Below are 19335 nucleotides of genomic sequence, written 5' to 3'. Positions count from 1 at the left end.
CTCTGACAAGGACCAATTTATGATGGCTAAACAATTGGGTCAGAGCATCTCCAAAACATCATGCAGGTCTTGTGGGGTTTTTAGGTGTGCAGTACCTACCAAAAATGCTCTAAGAAAGGACAACTGGTAAACCAGCAACAGGGTCATGGGCACCTAAGGCTCATTGATGGGATTAATGGAGGACCCACCTCACAATGTACAGAACTTTTTAAAAAATATTTTATTTTTTAATTTATAAAAGCTTAGTGTGTTTGATTTTTTATCATTCTAATACTAATTGTAATTTAGTTTACAGAATTATTAAGAACAGGGCCATGTACTCTTCTCTTCTTTCTTCTTAAATGTTGGTGAAAATTGAGATTACTAAATGTTTTGAATTGTTTACCAAAGAATCAAAATCGAATCACCGTCACTGTCAAATCACTGTGACCTTGCTTATGTCTACAGTGGTGCCCAACAGCACAAAGCAAGCTGATGAAGAGAAGAAATTCCGCGACTGTGCTGATCTGTATGAGTCAGGCATCCGGAAGAATGGAGTATACACCATCAACATCAGCCCTCAGGAGACCAAAAAGGTATGTGTGTGTTCAGATCTCCTCCAAGTCATAATGCTAAAAGCATGACATGTAGTTGGACATGTATTCTGAATGCCTGAACTCTGAACTTCTGTTCTGTGTGTGAGAGTGACAAGTTTTCAAGTGAATTTATTTCAGTTTGATTGCAAGGTCTCAAAAATGGCTAAACTGATACATGTTTTTCTTGTAGATGGCACATTTTTTTTTTTTTACTTTTAATCAAGTGCACCGATTAAAACCTTTGTAGTAAATAACATTTATTATCTGGTTTCAATCCCACCTGTCAAGAGGTGGGATCTTCGTATTAGTCAGCAAGTGAACAGTCAGTTCTTGAAGGTGATGTGTTGGAAGCAGGAAAATGGGCAAGCGTAAGAATCTGAGACACTTTGACAAGAACCAAACTGTGATGGCTAGAGGAATGGGCCAGAATATCTCCAAAACGTCAGGCAGGTTTTGTGGGGAGTTTCTGGTATGCAGTGGTCAGTACCTACCAAAAATGCTCCAAGAAAGGACAACTGGTAAACCAGCAACAGGGTCATGGGCATTTAAGGCTCAATAATGTGATCCATGGAGGCCCCATCTCTGAACTTATGGGACTTAAAGGATCTGCTGCTAACATCTTGCCAGATACCACAGGACACCATCAGAGGTCTTGTGTAGGCCATGCCTCAACAAGTCAGGGCTGTTTTACATTTACATTTTACTCACATTACAGAGTTGGGCCATTGTAGTGTTAGGAGTCTTGCCCAAGGACTCTTATTGGTGTAGCACAGCATAGTAACCTAGACCGGGAATTGAACCCCAGTCTCCTACATGTTGTGGTAGCTCACTGGCCGGTAGTGGTGTTATGTTGCGCCACACTTACCACATGTCATGTTTTGGGCAGGTGGTTTTAATGTTATGACTGGTCAATGTTTAGTATTAGTATTAGCTGGTTTATCTGGGGTTTTTTCCACCCGTGATTCTCAAATGTCATGAATTTAAATCAGATGTGTGTTAGAGCAACGAAAGGCTGTTAACACTGTACTGGGCAACACTGTAATATTGACAGGAAAAGCTAGGTCAGTGTGTTGAAGGTGTCAGTAAGTGGATGAGAGCCAGTGTGGCTATATTGATCCAGAGAGAAATAAGAAGTGCCTAGAATCCCTTTGGCTGGGTCAGAGAGGAGTGGCAGGTGGTCAGCACCTCTACAGAGTGCAGCCAGAGGGTACGGGTGGGGTGTAGGGACTCTTAGTGGGCTTGTGCCAAATTTGTGTGAAAAATACTTTGCACTTATTTATATCTGAGGTTTCCAATCCAGTCCTCAAGGACTCATAGCTGGGCCAAGTTTTTGTTCTATTCTAGCACACATCTCGACTGAGCCAGGTAATCAGCGCTTTATAGCCCAGGTGTGCTGAATGCTGGAATGCAGTGGAAATGTAGTCTGTCTGGTGGTCTTTCGACACTAGATTGGCTCCCAATGTTTTAAAGGTCTTCTGGGCTAGTTTCAGAGATGGGGTATAGTATTGGAGACTCTGCAGCCTCATCATATGGATGTCACACTTGATCATAACTCCACACAACATAAGGCCGTGTAGAGTGAAAGGTGATGTGAGTGCAGAAATAAGCAGGTTATATAATATTAATGATGCTTTAGGGAAGACTTGCTTGTCAATTCATGACATGTGGTGTGTATGAGGGTGCATGTGTTTGCATGTGTGTGTGTGCAGGCATGTGTCAGAGTGTCTGGTTTCAACACAGATCCTGTCAGTTGTACTTGGGTAATTTTCCTCAAAGTAGATGTATGTTCAGCTGGATGTGTGTAAGCTTTACCACCAAAGAGCAGCAGTCACAGATTCACCTCTCATTGCTTTGCGCTGATCCACGCCCGGCTAGATTACAGCCATGTGTCCCTTTATGTCTCCACTTTGATCGTAGGCCTGGTCTTCTGCCCTGCTCTAACTGCTGCTGAACCAAACCTCAATATGGCCTGAATTTTGTAATTAGTTATAAGAATTAACAGCAGCAAAACCAGCCCTACAATTGACCTCTCCATACTCAGCCCTCAGACACATCATTCAACTTAATAGGAAATAGTAGCAAGCAACTCAGTTTGGGGCCATTACAGGGTTTATGCTTTCTTGGACTTCTGGCTTTGGATAGCTGTGAGATCATGAGGAATAGCTTATAGTAGAACCATCACAATTGGAGCTCCTGATAGTAGGGCCATTACTATTGCAGCTCCAGATAGTAGAACCATCACTTTTGCAGCTCCTGATAGTAAGGCCACCACTATCGGATCTCCTGACAGTACAGCCATTACTATTGGGGCTGCAGATAGTAGAGCCATCACTTTTGCAGTTCCTGATAGTAAAGCCACCACTATGAGACCTCCTGATAGTAGGGCCATTACTTTTGGAGCTCCTGATAATAGAACCATCAATATTAAAGCTCCTGATAGTAGGGCCATTACTATTGGAGCTCCTGATAGTAGAACCATCTATATTGGAGCTCCTGATAGTAGGGCCATTAGTATTGGAGCTCCTGATAGTAGGACAATTACTATTGGCGTTCTTGATATTGGGACCATCAAGTTTGGAGCCCTTGATAGTAAGGTCATCAATATTGGAGCTCCTAATAGTAGGGAAATACCTGTTGGAGTTCCTGATAGTAAGATCTTCACTATTGGAGCTCCACTGAATAATGGGACAAATAATTCATAGTAGTGACATGAAGAATCAGATTAATAGTGAAATAATAAAACAAAGTGTTAAGATATTAATGGGTTTATAAATACATATATATGCATATCTGAACAGGTATATTGCAACATGGAGTCTGCTGGAGGAGGATGGACTGTAATCCAGCGCAGAGAGGATGGTAGCGTCGATTTCCAGAGAACATGGAAAGAATACAAAATGGTTTGTAGCTTTACATCTCATTTCTAACCTCATTCTGACTTTATAACACCCATCCCTATAGCACTGATTCATAAAGCTGATTCAGGCAACACATGTAGACTATATATCGACCAACCTTCAGCTGTCCCTGATTTAGCTGGTTGAAATGAGTAAAGAATGAGTAAGATGGCCAGTGGAAGAGTAAGCAGAAGTATAAATCCAGTCTTGAACGCCTGGACTGGCATACGAGCGCCAGAGGGCATGACTCAGGTTTGGTCTCTATAGCTGATGAGAAAACTTCACAAAGTCCAAAAGCAATAACAATTTATTCTGCACATTAGACTCTTGGCCACGGGTACTATTTTTTCTGTACGCATAATACAGACGTAAGTCAACTCTCGAGAAAATGGCTCCGGCAAATGTCTTGGGATGGCGCAATGGGAGGTTGACGAGTTCAGCAGGTGTTTATTAACTGTGGTTGGGATTCTGTGTGTGGATTGGGTATAATTAATGGTCTATTAGGTTTAATAGCTACGTGCTCTTACATTGGTTTAGAAGCCAATTTAGCTTAGTTTTAATGAGCTGTTAAGTCCTATATTGTTACCACCTCAGCATGTTTTACAAGTACTGTAAAATACATGAATAAAACTATTCAGTAGCAACTAGCAAGAATCATTCATGAACTACTATTAATAGAATTATTTAAAATAATATTTAATTAAAAATGTGGTGGAATTACAGCCTGAATGTAATGTTAAAGGGAAGTAGGTGTTTATGCACCTAAGTAAAAAAAACATAGGTGGTTGGCCTATGCCCAAAACCCCAGTTTCTAAACATGTGTGAGTGTAAAGAACACTTAAAAGGTCTTTTTAATATAAATGTTCTGCTCTTTTTAAGAGTGTGCAGTATGTGATGTAGCTGCATTGCTGTGTGCTAGATAGACTAGACTGTCCTGCTGAAAAAATCAACACAGATCTCAAATTCCAAGCTGGTCTTAGCTGTTTTATGCTGGTCTGGTGCTGATTGATCAGCACACCAGCGTTGCTGGTCTGGTGATTGTGCGGTGCTGGTGCTGGCTTCAATGTGCTCTCGGACTCCGGCCACTGATTACACTGCTGAGCCCTATTTCTGGGACAATTTACTGCCCACTAAATAGTTATCATGGCAGGCCTACTCACAGTATACTCACGACTTCAGACTCGACTACACTACTGGACATGCTGTATGTTGCAAGCAGATAAATTAGCAGACAGGTTTGATGATCAGATAAGCTAAAGCTGATTTTTGCATCAATGTTAAAAGTTGATCATTCTAACAACACTGTGTTCAAATGGAGCAGTTGGAGCAGTGGAGCAGTGGAGCAGTTGAACTGGAACAATGGATGGTGCTCCATCCAATACTTTTAAGATGAGCTGGGGTGCTGATCGTCCAACATCCTGACCTCACTAACAATCTTGTCTCTGAATGCAACCAAAATCTCACAGCAGTGCTCCAAAATATAGCAGAAACCATTTTCCCTGGACTGTAGAAACAGTTACTCCATCAAAAGCAGGATAAACTCTTTTCTAATATCCTTGATTTCAGAAGAAACAATGGTCGAGCAGGTGTCCCAATACTTTAGTCCATGTTGTGTAGCTGGCATTAGTCACACCTGCCTGGATAATTATGATATGACCGTTTAAATGCTTGATCCAGTTATATCTTTTGTGAAGCTCTTTGCTGATTGATGGGATCTCAGTATGCTAAATAACTCCTCTTTAAATATTCTGCCCAATGACTGACAGTTCTGTTTTAAGACAGAAGTATGTTTGACCTGGACCTGGTTTTGGAGCACTGCTGAACTAGAGTGAATGAGGTGGTGTGGAATAAAGCTACTGAAGCCAGTTTAGTAAAGGCACTTCAACAGCATGAAGTCCACATAAAAAAATACTTAATCTTGTTTTCCACAGAAATAAAGTTTCCAAAAAAGATTAGATATCAATGAAAAACACTTTCAGTGTCAGTGGATGGCTCTTCAAAGAACCTTGATTGTAGGTGAGATGTCAGAATATGAAGAATCTTGAAGAACCACCTAATGTGAACGTTCTTTCCTGTATATCCAAGCCAAGAACTTGTTTTCGAACATTGTCATGCTTTTATGCTATTGGTCTCACGAGCACTTAACAGCAGAATTGGGTTACTTACTCAGATGGCTGAAGTTCATTTCTAGGTTTTTGGCAGTGATTTGACTTATCTGAGGTTTTGAGGGAGAGCAGGTTTGGAAGGGCTGTTATTTAGGCCTATTAGAGAAGTGATGCATAGTGACCTTAGAGAGGATTATTGCGACACTCCAAACTAATTTGGAGCTTTATCCCCAACCACACACCCGGGAGGACGCCCCTTCTGAATATTAAACAGCAATCGATCCCCGCTCTGTCGTCTCAGTTACTCAAGAAGTTCACATGAGAAATGATGTGAGGTTGCGTGTGAACTTCTCCTGGGCTCTGGTCTACTCCAGAACACTTATGCGCTCAGGGTGCGAGGCCTGGCTTTTTAAAAACCAATCACAGAGCCCACGCTGTGACAACAGGCGCAGGCACTTATAGAGAGGATTTTACAGGGTCATGTCATTCCACCCACGCAGGACTTGCCTTAGACCAGAGGAATGTCCCGTATTTACATCATAAACCACTCAGCTCGTGATCCCCCCGTAAGTGCAGAAACATACAGGTCGCTCTTCGAAATCAAGAGTCAGCATTTAATAGCAGACTGGAACAATGTTTAGTCCTTAGCTTTTTATTATTTGAATAATCACATAGTTTTACTTTGTGCTAAGTTTGAGTCTGTACCTTCTTAACTAAAACATATAAAAATGAGGCAACCTGTTTAAATGTGTGGGTACTAAACACTGTATGTTGAAACAACTTATTAGGTTCTTATTTTAAGTAAATACACTGTATGACATCTATATGACTACCTTACATCAGTAAAATGTTGCTGTGCTCTGTTGAAATCATGGTGATAAAAAGTCAATTTTGTCCTAAATTGTTGAGCAGTACTAGAGGACACCACGCAAACAGTCACTACATTTCAAATAAAGCTCCATTGTCTTTCCAAAAGCTTGAACAGCGAATGCTTTCAATCACAGTCTGTTTATTTTTATGTTATGAAGGTAATAGCATTTTCCATTCGTAAATATTTAAAAGAAAGTCAACACACAAGGTAATAATAGCTAGTGATAGCTGTATGTTTTGGTTATAGCCACTTTTAACCATATAACCTACCAAACGTAGACCACTAGCGCAAAGGCATCAGTTAGGTTAGTATAGGCTTTATTTATGTTTCTTCCTCCAGCTCTCAGGGAGTTTTTCCCAGCCACTGTCGTCTTTGGCTGCTCACTGGGGGTCTAAGGTTGTTGATTTCTTGCCTTTTTACTGATTACTGATTGTGTAAAGCTGATTTACAAATAAATGTGATTTGATTGATTTATGCTAACTGGTAAAAAGTGAATTGAGAACACAAACTTGCTAAATGAGTGTTTAGATATTGCCAATATAACAGTAAACTACCCACTTGGGATTCTGGGTAGAGCCTGGGTTATCTAGATAATATAAACTGATGATGCAAAGACAGAATCACAGTCTTACATGTAGGTTTTTGTTGTAAAGCAAATGCAGTAATATTATTAATAGAATCATGACTGTTATTATTATTATTATTATTATTATTATTATGATTCAAAGTAGTAGTAGTAGTATTAATAACTAGTAATATTAGAAGGCAAGCAGAGGGTGCAGCTGTACCCCTCCAGATCCTGTGTGCACCCTGGTACAATAAGTAGTCTAGAAACATCCCTGCAACAGACTGAATTGAATTAAAATGAATTGATTCCACTCAAAGATGCCCTTTGAATTTAGTAATTTATCAAGAACTATCTCAAAATAGTCATATGTGGAACATTTATTTGGTTGAAGCAAAATGTGGGGCTATAGTGTCCCTAAACCCTTAACTTTGGCATTGATTGGAAGTTTAGAATTCACACTTACATTTGTATTTCCATTGAAGGCATTTAACAGACGCTTTTATCCAGAGTGACTTACAGCAGTGCTTCACTGTTTACCCAGAAAATACCCTTAGCTAGTTTGTATTGGCTAGAATCCAAAAGATCCCTCTACGCTTAGATACTACTAAATATAAAAGTCAGTATGGAGACCGCAATACACCAATATACACTGCACTCAGCAAGCGACTCTGCCGCTTGGACACCCAGGGGAAATTCGCTCCACCACTTCTGTGCCAGGACAGAAAAAAGTCTGGATGCTTGTCTTCTGTACATCCTAAAGGATGGCAGGTTATGCTGAGCCATACTTGAAGCTCGAAGGCCTCTTGGTACAGATCGGCTTTTGACCATCACCATCAAGTACGGAGGGGCTGCTCCATTCTTGACTTTGTGAAGGTTTCACACTCTCAGCATATGTGCTCTTGTTTTATTGAGCTACCAATGAGAACTAATTACCATGCTTTTGTTATCACCAGGAAACAGCGCAGCTTTAAAGTGTTAGTTTAGGAATACCAAGATCTAGAACAGACCTGTCAAAAACATGTTGTCTATTGTAATCTCTGAAATAATGTAAACCACTCATTCCTTCTGTCTGCGATGAAGGATTACTCATTTGTTTCCCCTAAAAAGGAGAGAGAATGCAGGAAAAGATGCTGTGGGTTCCAGAGCCATATGGTGCTCGTTTAGGGTGCCATAAACAGGTAGAGTCTGTTCAAAAAGGGGGGCTTTGGTTCTGATCTGCTGGACTGTGTGTAATTACTGCTGCTAGCACCTGCGCTGCATTAAGATTTGGTTCAGAAGCCTTTCCAGCTGCTTTAATGAGCTGAGCCTGTACAGTACACACAGGGGAAGTGACCGCAAGTTCTATTGAGAGGGGAGTCCCGACTGTTATATTAGGAGATTAGGAGTAATGACAAAGTGATGACACAAATGAGAATAGCATGAGGCCAGTTTGGAAAAGCAGCATAAGCTGTTACATGTGTAGTGCGTTATGCGTTGGTAAGACTGCGGCTGGGGGACAAAGTTATATTTATTACATTTATTTCTGCACATTATTAATTCTTCTAAATTATTTCAGCTTCAACTTCTCAGCTCTTTTAAAGTGAGTGTTGTTAGATTGCTTTTCCTTTCCACGTCAAACTCTTTCCTGACCGAGTCTCTTGTGAAAGAAGAAAGCTTGAGTGGATCAAGATCAAAAAGAGTTTTTATTGCCTTCGTGATCATATACACATTTACAGTGGAACAACATACAAGACAGAGACCCTGTTTACTGGACCACACAGTACAAGCGATCAAGAGACAGACTACACATAGTGCAGTTAAACAAGACAGTACAAGACAAAAACGTACAGTACAATAAATACACAACAGAGCAGAACTAGGCCCAAAGCCCAGCAAGAAATGCCAAGTCTTGATTAAATGAACTGCATACAGACAGGAAAAGTCAGTAAAAACTCATGAGAAGTAGAACGACAAGAAGACAATTGCAGAAGCCAGTCACCTGTACCGGGGTCCTGTTACATCATTACAAGGAGAAAATGTATCGTGTAATGTCCAGAAAATTGGTATTTTGACTCTTTTGTCCGAATTAAAGGTCAATAAGTACAAACTTTGGCAGACACCCTCTTTCCAGACCCCACCTCTATTATAATTAGAAGCCATTCTGAAAATGTTGTCAATCATTCTTGTTATACTGGCTCCATAATGATGCACTGCTTGGGCCCTGATTATTGCTAGTTGCAATTGATCTGTTCTTACTCTGTTCCTGCCGCTCATAACAGTCAGCATAAATTAATGCATTCCACATGAGTTTCAGACAAAATGTAAACTGAAGCTTGTCGTATTTTCGTACATTCAGATTTCATAGGAAATCTGAATGTGAGAAAGAAAAAAATATTCACTGTTGTTAAAATGTGTGTCTCTCGTCACATTTCAGTGATATTATCTTAGTTCTAGCTCATAAACATCAAGTACTACATATTTATTCACCTTGTGGAATAATGACTATTAAGTGCTGTTGTGCTGTGTTGTGTAAGAGGATAAATACAGCTTCAAAATTCTCAGCTGGAAACAGAGCCCCCCAACAATGCCCCCATTGCCCAGATAATAAACACAAATCTACATGATTTACATTAATAGTGTTTTTATCTTTCACAGAGTGCAAAAGAAGGGATAAATAAGAGGGGTGTAGATAACTTGACCACTTAAAAAAATTAAAGCAGCATTATGTAGCATTATGTAGCAACTTCATAAATCGTGATGATGCTTAACCGACTGTAATGTGTCCTCATCATTGCTACTCATTGGACATCATTGGACTTTACATTTGATGAAGCAGTCAGGATTTCATAATGAACAATTGTGTAATGCTGCATAACCATAATTTATGTCAAATCTTCTAATATTCATATCCACCAATATTTGTATAGTATTCATAGGTTTTCTTTAACTTTTAGTAAATTTAATTTGCCATATCTCCCAGCTTGCCCAGAATGGCATGTGCAAAATGTGTCTTTCAGGGAGTGAATTCCATTTCCTGACTGTGGTGGGAACCCAGGAGTAAAAAATACCAGTTCCCCATAATGCTGCTTTAAGATAGAACTTCAGATATGTCTAGGCTACCTTTACTTATTTACAATTGTGGTATTTAGCTGAGGAATTGAACCCTAGTCTGTCACGTGAAGGCTGTTGTTGTTACACACTGCACCAACCACTCAAATTTCAATATTACACCAATGCTACAGTACAGTATGGTATTTCCCTCACGACTTGCACTGCTTTTTATTCATTTCCTAAAGTAGGTCAGTGAATATTGATACTATCATATGTCAGCTCATCTTTACAAAATGACAATTAAAAGCTTAGGACGAAAGAAGATAAATGAGCAGTTGGTTGTTGTTGCTGGTTCATGTGTTCTCTTGGACAGGCCAGTGTTTCCCATGGCCTGCTCCAGGACTCCTCACTAACCCTGCTGAATTCCTGCAGTGACCCCGGTGCATTCTCTCTTGCAGGGCTTTGGGAGCGTGTCAGCCGAGCACTGGCTGGGGAACGAGTTTGTGTACATGCTGACCAGTCAGAGGCAGTACTTTCTGCGTGTGGAGCTGACCGACTGGGATGGACATCAGGCCTTCTCCCAGTATGACCACTTCCACATTGGCAGTGAGAAAAACAACTACAGGTACTGATTTACATTACAATTGGCTGAAAGTTGGAGAGTGTAATGTTAGGAGTCAATCAATCGGTCAACCTTAAATTTCACTCTGAAGTACATTCAAGGTGACCCTTGTTTTCAGTGTAGTTGAGAATTCAATGTAGAGGGATTGAAAGAGAAAAACATTAAAAACAAAAACAATCAACATAATCATGCCCAAGGAATCTAATAGGTGGGGTGAGGTGGGCTTGCTAGGCCAGGTAATCAAACACAGTTTCTAGAGTTTGTACTGGGAGGTTGGTGTTGAACAACTACTACTCACACTCTTCTGTCCTTGTGTTGTACTGTGTTTCAATTGTACTGATCAGAGGACTGATCATAGGAGATACAGCTGTTCATTTGTTATATTCATTATACATTTGTTGATGAATTATTGTATTATCATGTATTAATAATTGTTATTTACTACAATAACTTACCAATCATAACAATAACAATAGCATAATATGAGTACATCATAAAAAATACATAAAAATAAATAATTCCAAAATAAGTTAACACTTAAGAAAGAAAACACTTAAATGTATTTGTAAGGTTAATATTTGACATTTAATGTAGTTAATGACTTGTGATTTATTGTAATTTTCTATCAAATGATCTACATTGAGATTTTGTCTTCATTTTTGGAATATGATGGATTCTGAATATTAATTGTATTATAACTGAAATCCTAATGTTTTACAGTTTTCTCAGTTATCATTCAATCTAAGAATCATCTAGAGTGCCATTCTAGACATTCTGCTTGGACTAAATGTGATGAATTGCTGATCTTGTTGCTCTAACAGCTGCTAAACCTGTTAATGACAGAAAACTCACTAAACTGTCCTGGAAACAATTATGTGTATATATGAATATAATTATTTCTAGTGATTACCTTGGTGATGGAAAAAAAACTCCAGGACCCGAATTGATTATCCTTGTTTTACAGCTATTTGCAAAAACACTGGTTTTATATTATTCATAAAATAAGTTCCAGAAAATTGGGTCAGGGTTTCCAAACTTTTGAACCAGCTGTAGTTTACACGCTTGAGCCATACTGTTCAGATAAGACCTGTTTGTTTTTTTTCTGTTTGTCTTTCTCTTTATTTCAGTGGTCATCGCTTTAGGCTCGTATCAGACATTTTACTAGATTTGACGTCAAACTGGACGGTCTTAAGCGTTTCGGACATTTCTGAAAACGTTACATCTGCATCGTAACTGACAGGAAATAGAGCTTCTATTGACTGCATTGGGATTCTGCAGAGCTTTAAAGTGGTTGAAGAGTGGTCTTTGACCCTTTCAGTGGAAGGAAAGCAGGTTCAAACCCAGCAGGCATTCGTCTGTAGTTGACGTTTGAGCTCTTTCAGGTTTTGGGACACATCATCCCAAATCATAAGTGGAGATATTCACTTCCAGACCTGTCTGTCTGTCAGCTGGAGGAGAAGCTGCTGCTGATAACGGCATCTTTGATTTCGCAGTGTCCTCTTTTCAACTTGAATAGAAATCTGATTCGTTTCACAACAACTTCACATGTGATGGAAAGCTTCACAAAACAGGCATGCAGGAATCAAAGTTCAAGAGTCAAACTCTCAGCGGCCTTGAGCTTTAATGTGCAGTAGTAGTGTCAGGTATAACCCCTAGTGGTGCTCTTAGTGTCATATCCAGTTTAGGGAAATTTCACCGATGAAACGATGACAACGGCACATTCCGCTCTGCTCTCACTCACAGCGGCAGCCTCTGTGGGATTTTTTACACAGGTCTAATGGGAGAAACTGAAGATAGAAAGCATGCTGTTTTTTTTTTTATGCCTCATGAAACTCAAAACATGACATCCAATAAAATGAGCATCACCTTTGTCTTACTCTTTCAGAGGGAATTAATTCAAGGTCTTCCTATTTTAACGTACAATATGTATATACACTACTGTTTAGCAGTTTAAAATCAATATCTCCTAATAATATAAAACTTATCTGGTTGCAGAAAAATGTAAATACATTGATTTCAGCGGATTCGTTCTATGCAAAGTTGCAGTGTTAGGCCAGAAAAATACAGTGTACAGTGTAAGCTAGCATGCACCGTTCTCTGTACTCGGGGGGATGGAGGACAAATCAAAATCAGAACCAGGGGAGAACTTGGCTGTCGCTGTAACACCCCTTGCAGCAATGTTCAGAAGTTCAAGGTGTGTTTCAGCCTTTAAAATCATTAATAAAAGACTAGAAAGCTTGAAGAAATCTTCTACCAAGCAGAAGCATTGGTATTTTTTGCTCCAGTGCTCCCCCAACAGTTGAGGGGTGCAATTCATTTTTAAAGCTCTGCTGTAAAAACAAGAGCATTTCTGAACAAGCTGATAGATACAGAAGCTTGAAGACTGAGGTGGTAGAGTCATATTAGAGGATCTGACACTAATATGACTCAGGTTACACAGTTCTAATACAGTTCTTACGCAGTTCTAACAAAGTTTTTGTTCTTATGAAGCAATGTTCAGGCCCTGAGTGGCAAGGACGGAGACTCTGTTCCCCCTTTTATATTCATTGGAGCATCAACATGATTTTAAAGCTGCTGTTTTAAGGTAAAATTGCTACATAATGCTGCTTTAATATGACAAGATTTTGAATGGTGTAGTAATTGAGCTAAGAAGACACTTTACCCACAAACACTCCAGCCCCAAATGTTCACATGCACGTTTTGGTATATTTGGTATCCATCAAAAAACACATTCATGCACATTACTGGTTTGTGGGCGATATTTCTTAGGAATTATATGGTTGGGAAATGTGAATGCTCATAAATGAAAACTGGCAGTTCCTCTTTTTTAGTGAAGGAAGTGGAAAAGACTGTGTGTGTATGTGTAGAAGATCAGTCTTGGGCTGTCTTTATGAAATAATATGACCAGAAACAGTAGCCAGTCTCCTATTGGCTGACACTTAGTTCCATCAGAGTGCATCCTGTCAAAACTGTAGGTAATGCTATCAGCTGTCAACAGAGCGTCATTTTCATACATTTCACACTGAAATCAGTGGCTATAAAATATCCAGTGGATATTTTTAATGGTTAATATAATGCCCTTGTGAACTTGCCCTTACTGATAATTAAACTGTCACTGACCGTCATGAACACTAGGCTATCACTGTAGTGGACAAGTAGTATATGAGTGGGGTTGTCTGTGCTATGGCGATATGCCACATCCATGAGTTTTTGACTGACGTTTTAAAAACTAGAGGTTTTTGGGCCTTGTTTTGTTATTGGAAATCCAGTGGAATGTTTGACCGTGGAATTGATCTGAATCACATCAAACCTGAAACTATGCGTATTGTTACAGGTCTACTCATACTACAAACCATGGCTAAATCCAAGTCACTGCGAATGCTCTTTTTCCATCACACAAATTCAGCTGGCTTAGAGCAGCCTGTGCCTGTGAAGGGTTTCAGGAATCTAATCAACATTCTGATCTCTATAAATAGATTTGTTCTTTCAAACTGTTGTGGTATGGTAATCACACATTGCTTCTGAGAAACATTAGCCAAAGCAAACCTTCTCCCTTGGCTGTAAACAAAGTGTGCGAGGGATGGCTGCTGCTTTTTATAATTGTGCTCCGGCACCTCCACTCCTCACTCGGAAACCACTGGTGGCGTTTTGGTGCCAGTACATCTGATCAGAGGCATGGATAAAAATATGTATAGTGAATGTCCAGTGCTGGAGAACATCTATGGTTATAAAGGTTTTTTTGTGCACATTAATATTAATACACACACACACACACACACACACACACACACACACACACACACACACACAGAACGCCCATATATAGCGATGGTACATACTGTATCAGACCCTCAATTCTGATAAGAAAACAAACCATCTGCAGACCCCAAAGCTGCTCTGCAGATGATAATTTAAAAACAGTATTATGAAGCACAAGCGTTCTCAGCTATCATAACTCGTGGTGGAGGCCTGCCAGTCAGGAAACGTCTGCTTGACTGCCAGTCTCTTGCTATTGCCTATTTAAAGCTAGACGGGAAATGGCTCAGGGTTAGAAGTGCAGTAATTGCACAGTGAGGCAGAAGAAACTAATGCCCCAACCTAAATCACAAACAAGGGCTAACTGTCACATATATTACTGTTCCTCACGTTAATGAGTTCCAAATTACATACACAGACGGCGGTCTGAAATGAACAAGAGCACTTGGCCACATGTGCAGCACAGCATGATGAAGTACAGCTAATGACCGCATATATCTAACATTTTCCCCCTTACAAAGTTTTCAACCCTAGGATTAGGACAATGATTTTTCCAGAAGATAAAGTGTACAAGTATAAGATGAGACATCACACATTTGTGAATTATCTGTTCATTGCAGTTTTTCAACATTGCCAACATTGAGCAATGAGTGTCTAACAGGCCTTAAAGGCTTTAAGACTTGCCCAAATGCCCAGATGCTGTTTGACAAGCCTATTTATATCACCATTATTTTATTTCTCATAATAATACACATAATTTGTCCTTGTATAGTGGACTTGTGAAAAGAAAAGCCCTTTTTATTGGCCGATTTGCTTTACTGTGAGGACCCACACATGCATAGGATAACATAGCCTATCCTAACACGGTAAAAATAACAAATTATAATAATTATTATTCTTGAATATTACTGGATATGAATGTTGCTGTTCCCTCTGGGTCCTCTCAGTGCAATATGTAGTTAGCTAGCTGTAAAAATTGTACCCAGTCCACCCTTATCCCCCCCTCTCTGGTTGGCATAGCATTAGCTTTGAACCCCTCCATGCTCCATTTGGATGTCCATTCCCTCCTCATACACCCGCAGTGCTGCTTGCTCCGGTCAGCCCTTTTCATTACTTTAGACAGCCTTGCCTTAGCTTTTAGTCTTTTTAGCTTTGCTTCCATACTCTCCTAAAGAAATGTGTTGCATTTAGCCTCAACAGGCTTTCACTAGTGAGCTTGGAGTATGTATGTAAAGATTATAGGCAAAACATAATAGTAGGGTTTTTGGAATTTGCCTGTTTTTTTTTTCAGCAGCAAACTGCATTTTATTTTATTTCTACACATAGTTTTTACTATATATACTCTTGTGTCTTTGTCGTACACATATACTAGATAATAACTAGCCCCTCCATGGTAATTTAATAGATTATTTATTGATGTATTTTCTTACTTTTCTAGTGTTTATAAGAGGGAAAAACAAAAACCGTAAAGAGGCCAAAAAATACACAACACCCAGTCTCGAAGATAACATTCTCCAGAACACAAATTCCACCAGTAGACCAAATAAAACTACATTTAACAGTGGTCTTTTGGTCCCTAGAATCTCTATATGGCAATCAACGGTCATTTAAATAACATGGCATGTTCTATGTGGCCAAATTACACTGGAAAAATCTTCTGGAATGTCTGGTCCGATCATGGCAACCATCTAACCCAGTGTCACTTCATTCGCCCTCCATGGCTCTAAGTAGGCTCACCTGCCAGTGATTACTGACATAGATGATCTAATGGCATGATGAAAGCATTTTATATTTAACCGTGATGAATACGGTAGGACAGAGATATTCTGATGGTTCTAGATCTAGACTTGAACATCTGCAGCTAAATAAAGACACATTCTCTTGCTTGAAGTGGAATGAGAATGTTGTACAGTCAAGGAAGATGAGCAGTTTGGCAGTGGTATAAAGTATGCCATGGTGATGGACAACCCCATATATTCTGATGGCAATGCACATGATAATATTGTGCCCATACCAACCAGGGACACTAGCTCTAACATGCTGGTCAGTCATATTCACCCTACACTTTCACCTCTAAGGAAGGTTATATAAAAAAAAAAAAACTAATGACACGAGTTGTGCAGCACACACTGACCTGCCTGTGTTTAGCTCTTAACAATTGTGTAAAAATGCTGCACTAGTGTAACCTGAATTTCATTTGAGGCTAGATTCTTGAATGAGGCCTTTCTTGTTTTCCTCTTCTCCTTCTTTTCTCCTTCTCCTTTCTTTATGTTTAATCCAACTTGTTCCTTTATACAGCAGTTAGCCATTCTGACTTCTTCTATTGTTACTGTTTTCATTGATGTCTGTTCATATATCCAATAGACCTTTCTGATAGTTTACTAGCTAAATTTCTACATAAACTGAATGAAAAAAAAAATCCTAAAAAATAGGCATGAGATTTTATCATGAAATTTATCCCTACGAATGAAGCACTCTGTGAAGTGGACTGCAAAAGTGTTTAAGGACTTGGTAATGAGAGTCAACTTCAGTAAAATGTGTTTAGAGTTTAGCGCCAGTCGCTCAAGCAAAAGAAACCTGAGCTCTGGTTAGTGAGAATCATGTGCCAATATACAATATAGTCGTGTATACACACAAAACAAAATGCTGTAGCGGTCATTCAGGATAAGATGCACCACCATGCGGTTTCTATGACCCTCCATAACCTGCTGACCTCTTTTTTAATTTACCCTGATTGACTTTTGCAAGTAGAGGTGATTTCACCAAGCCAGTGAATGAATGTTGGTGTTCTGCATTCATGTGTTTAGGTGAGGTTGGTTAGCTTCAGTAAGGAGGCGACTGTATTCAGATGTAAGCAGAACAGAAAGCAATAGGAACATTTTCACCCTCTTTAGGCACGGGAACGTGAGCAAGCCTGGAACCCGGCAAATCTTCCCCATACGATATACGAAACTCCATAGCATTTCTCAATTAAGATCGCCATCTTAATCACCTACACAAAACACAGTCAGAATGTATGGACTGGGATATGCAGCATACATACAATGTCCACTCACTGAGCACTTTATTAGCAGCACTGCATGGAACTCGATGTGGTCCTGTACTGTTGTAGACCATGCGTCTGCTCACTACAATTGTACAGAGTGGATATCTGACTTACTGTCCAGTATCCATTCATCTGGCCATTCTCTGATGACCTCTTTCATCCACAAGATGTTTCTGTCTGCAGAACTGTCACTCACAAGACATTTTTTAGTCTTTGGAGATTGTTGTGCTAAAAATCTCAGGAGATCAGAAGTTCTAGAAATACTGAAAATACTGAAGGTTGATGTGAACTTTACCTGAAGCTGCTGAACTGTGTCCATCAGATATCAGATTTAAGAATCCATTGCACTGCCGCCATTTAATTGTTGGATTAGGTAATTGCATGAATGAGAAAGTGTCCAGGTCTTCCTGATTAATTGCTCAGTGAGTGTAAATACGCAGTGTACATAAAGACTGTAGTGTGATCAATATTCATGAAAACATTCAACCAAGGAAAAACTGCAGCAAATTGCTGAATTTATAAAATGACCTATTACGTAGGTCATGTTATGTACAGACTTTCCACAAATCAGCTACGAATTGAGAGTGCTAGTGCCACTTCAGTTCCTGAGGGAATACATTGACTCCAGTTTCCACATCTTGGGAATCCCGAAGCCGCATAGTTTCTCCAAGTTTAACAATCAGCTTTTTAGTCAGAGTTGTCTAAAATGATCAAAACTCTCATAATATCTTCTTGGCAGCTCGGCCACTATATCACTATCCTAGATGCAATCATCAGTCATGTTGCATCTGTCCAGCTGAGCACAATCAATGATCCATAGTTTTCATGTAATGTTTTTTTTGAGGGTGGAGTAACATCATATTTAACCACAATTCCAAGAAAACTGGTACAAAACCGCCAAGGCAATGAGGGCTATGGATGGAACGGGTGGAGCTGCCTTTTGTGGTATTTAGTGGTGGGTGAGTGGATGAATGCTTGGGTCCAGGTGGTGGAGTTTCTCAAAGGTCAGTGGTCACACAGAGGTCGTACAGATAATCAATATTTAAGAAATTGTGATGGTCGTTTGCCAAGTCTAGAAAGAATGCCTTCATACTGCTTGTAAAGCCAATAGTGCCGAGAGACAGGCAGAACTGGCCTGTGTTTATCCACTAACTCTGTATATTTGACCAAGGGGAGCTTTTGTACGGCCTCTGCTACCACAGCTCTGAAATTCCAGAAGTCAGAATCGCTGTGTGTGTGTATGTGTGTGTGTGTGTGTTTCTGTACATGTGGGCATGTGTTCGTGTGTCACTCCACAAACGCAGCACGTACATAGGGTTTCAATAACAGCCGCCTCAGCCTTGAATAAAACATGCTCACCTATGATGTCGTTTTAATAGATATATTACCTCAAAAGTGTGTGACTGAACATATGCAGCAACACAAGCGAGGTTACGCAGCTGTATGGTTCATGTCCACTGCCCCAGCCTCTGCTGCGTGCTCATGCTTACAGCAAGCGCTACATCTTTATTTAATATCACTGTACACTAACCAGCCAAGTCTTAAATCCCTGGATTTTGCTGTACAGTAATGGAGAGATCCTCTCTGGAATCGAGCAATCTCTCAGGCTCTGCTTGATATGGATTTGCAAGGGGGGGACTTGGCGGACAGGGGGCTGAAGGATATGAGTAAGCTGTAAACTCTCTGTTGAGGACTTACAGTGTGTCCTCCAGCTCAAGGATCATGCAAAGCAGACTTCCCAGAGTAAGAGGGCTGATCTAGGATCTTCGGTTTGTCTTTTTAAAATCATTATGAATATGACTATAACAGAGCTCCACACGGTATACTTACAGCAGGCACAGCTTCAGCCTCATCCTCGTCCGGCA

The 19335-nt window shown here is 39.9% G+C and overlaps 1 protein-coding gene across 2 annotated transcripts in view; it reads left to right on the top strand.

Moving 5' to 3' along the window:
- The window catches only part of angpt1 (angiopoietin 1), an 85440-nt gene that overhangs the window by 51341 nt on the left and 14764 nt on the right, over window positions 1–19335 (top strand). For both annotated transcript variants that reach the window (XM_072676300.1, XM_072676299.1), the window contains exons 5-7: window positions 448–575; window positions 3374–3475; window positions 10505–10671. In XM_072676300.1, the coding sequence (XP_072532401.1) occupies window positions 448–575; window positions 3374–3475; window positions 10505–10671 (397 nt within the window). The remainder of the gene's footprint in view (window positions 1–447; window positions 576–3373; window positions 3476–10504; window positions 10672–19335) is intronic.

Source organism: Salminus brasiliensis, chromosome 3 (genome assembly GCF_030463535.1).
Source record: "Salminus brasiliensis chromosome 3, fSalBra1.hap2, whole genome shotgun sequence".
In the NCBI taxonomy this organism is placed as follows: domain Eukaryota; kingdom Metazoa; phylum Chordata; class Actinopteri; order Characiformes; family Bryconidae; genus Salminus; species Salminus brasiliensis.
Note: the sequence above shows the minus strand (reverse complement) of the source record. Positions and strands in the feature narration are given on the sequence as shown.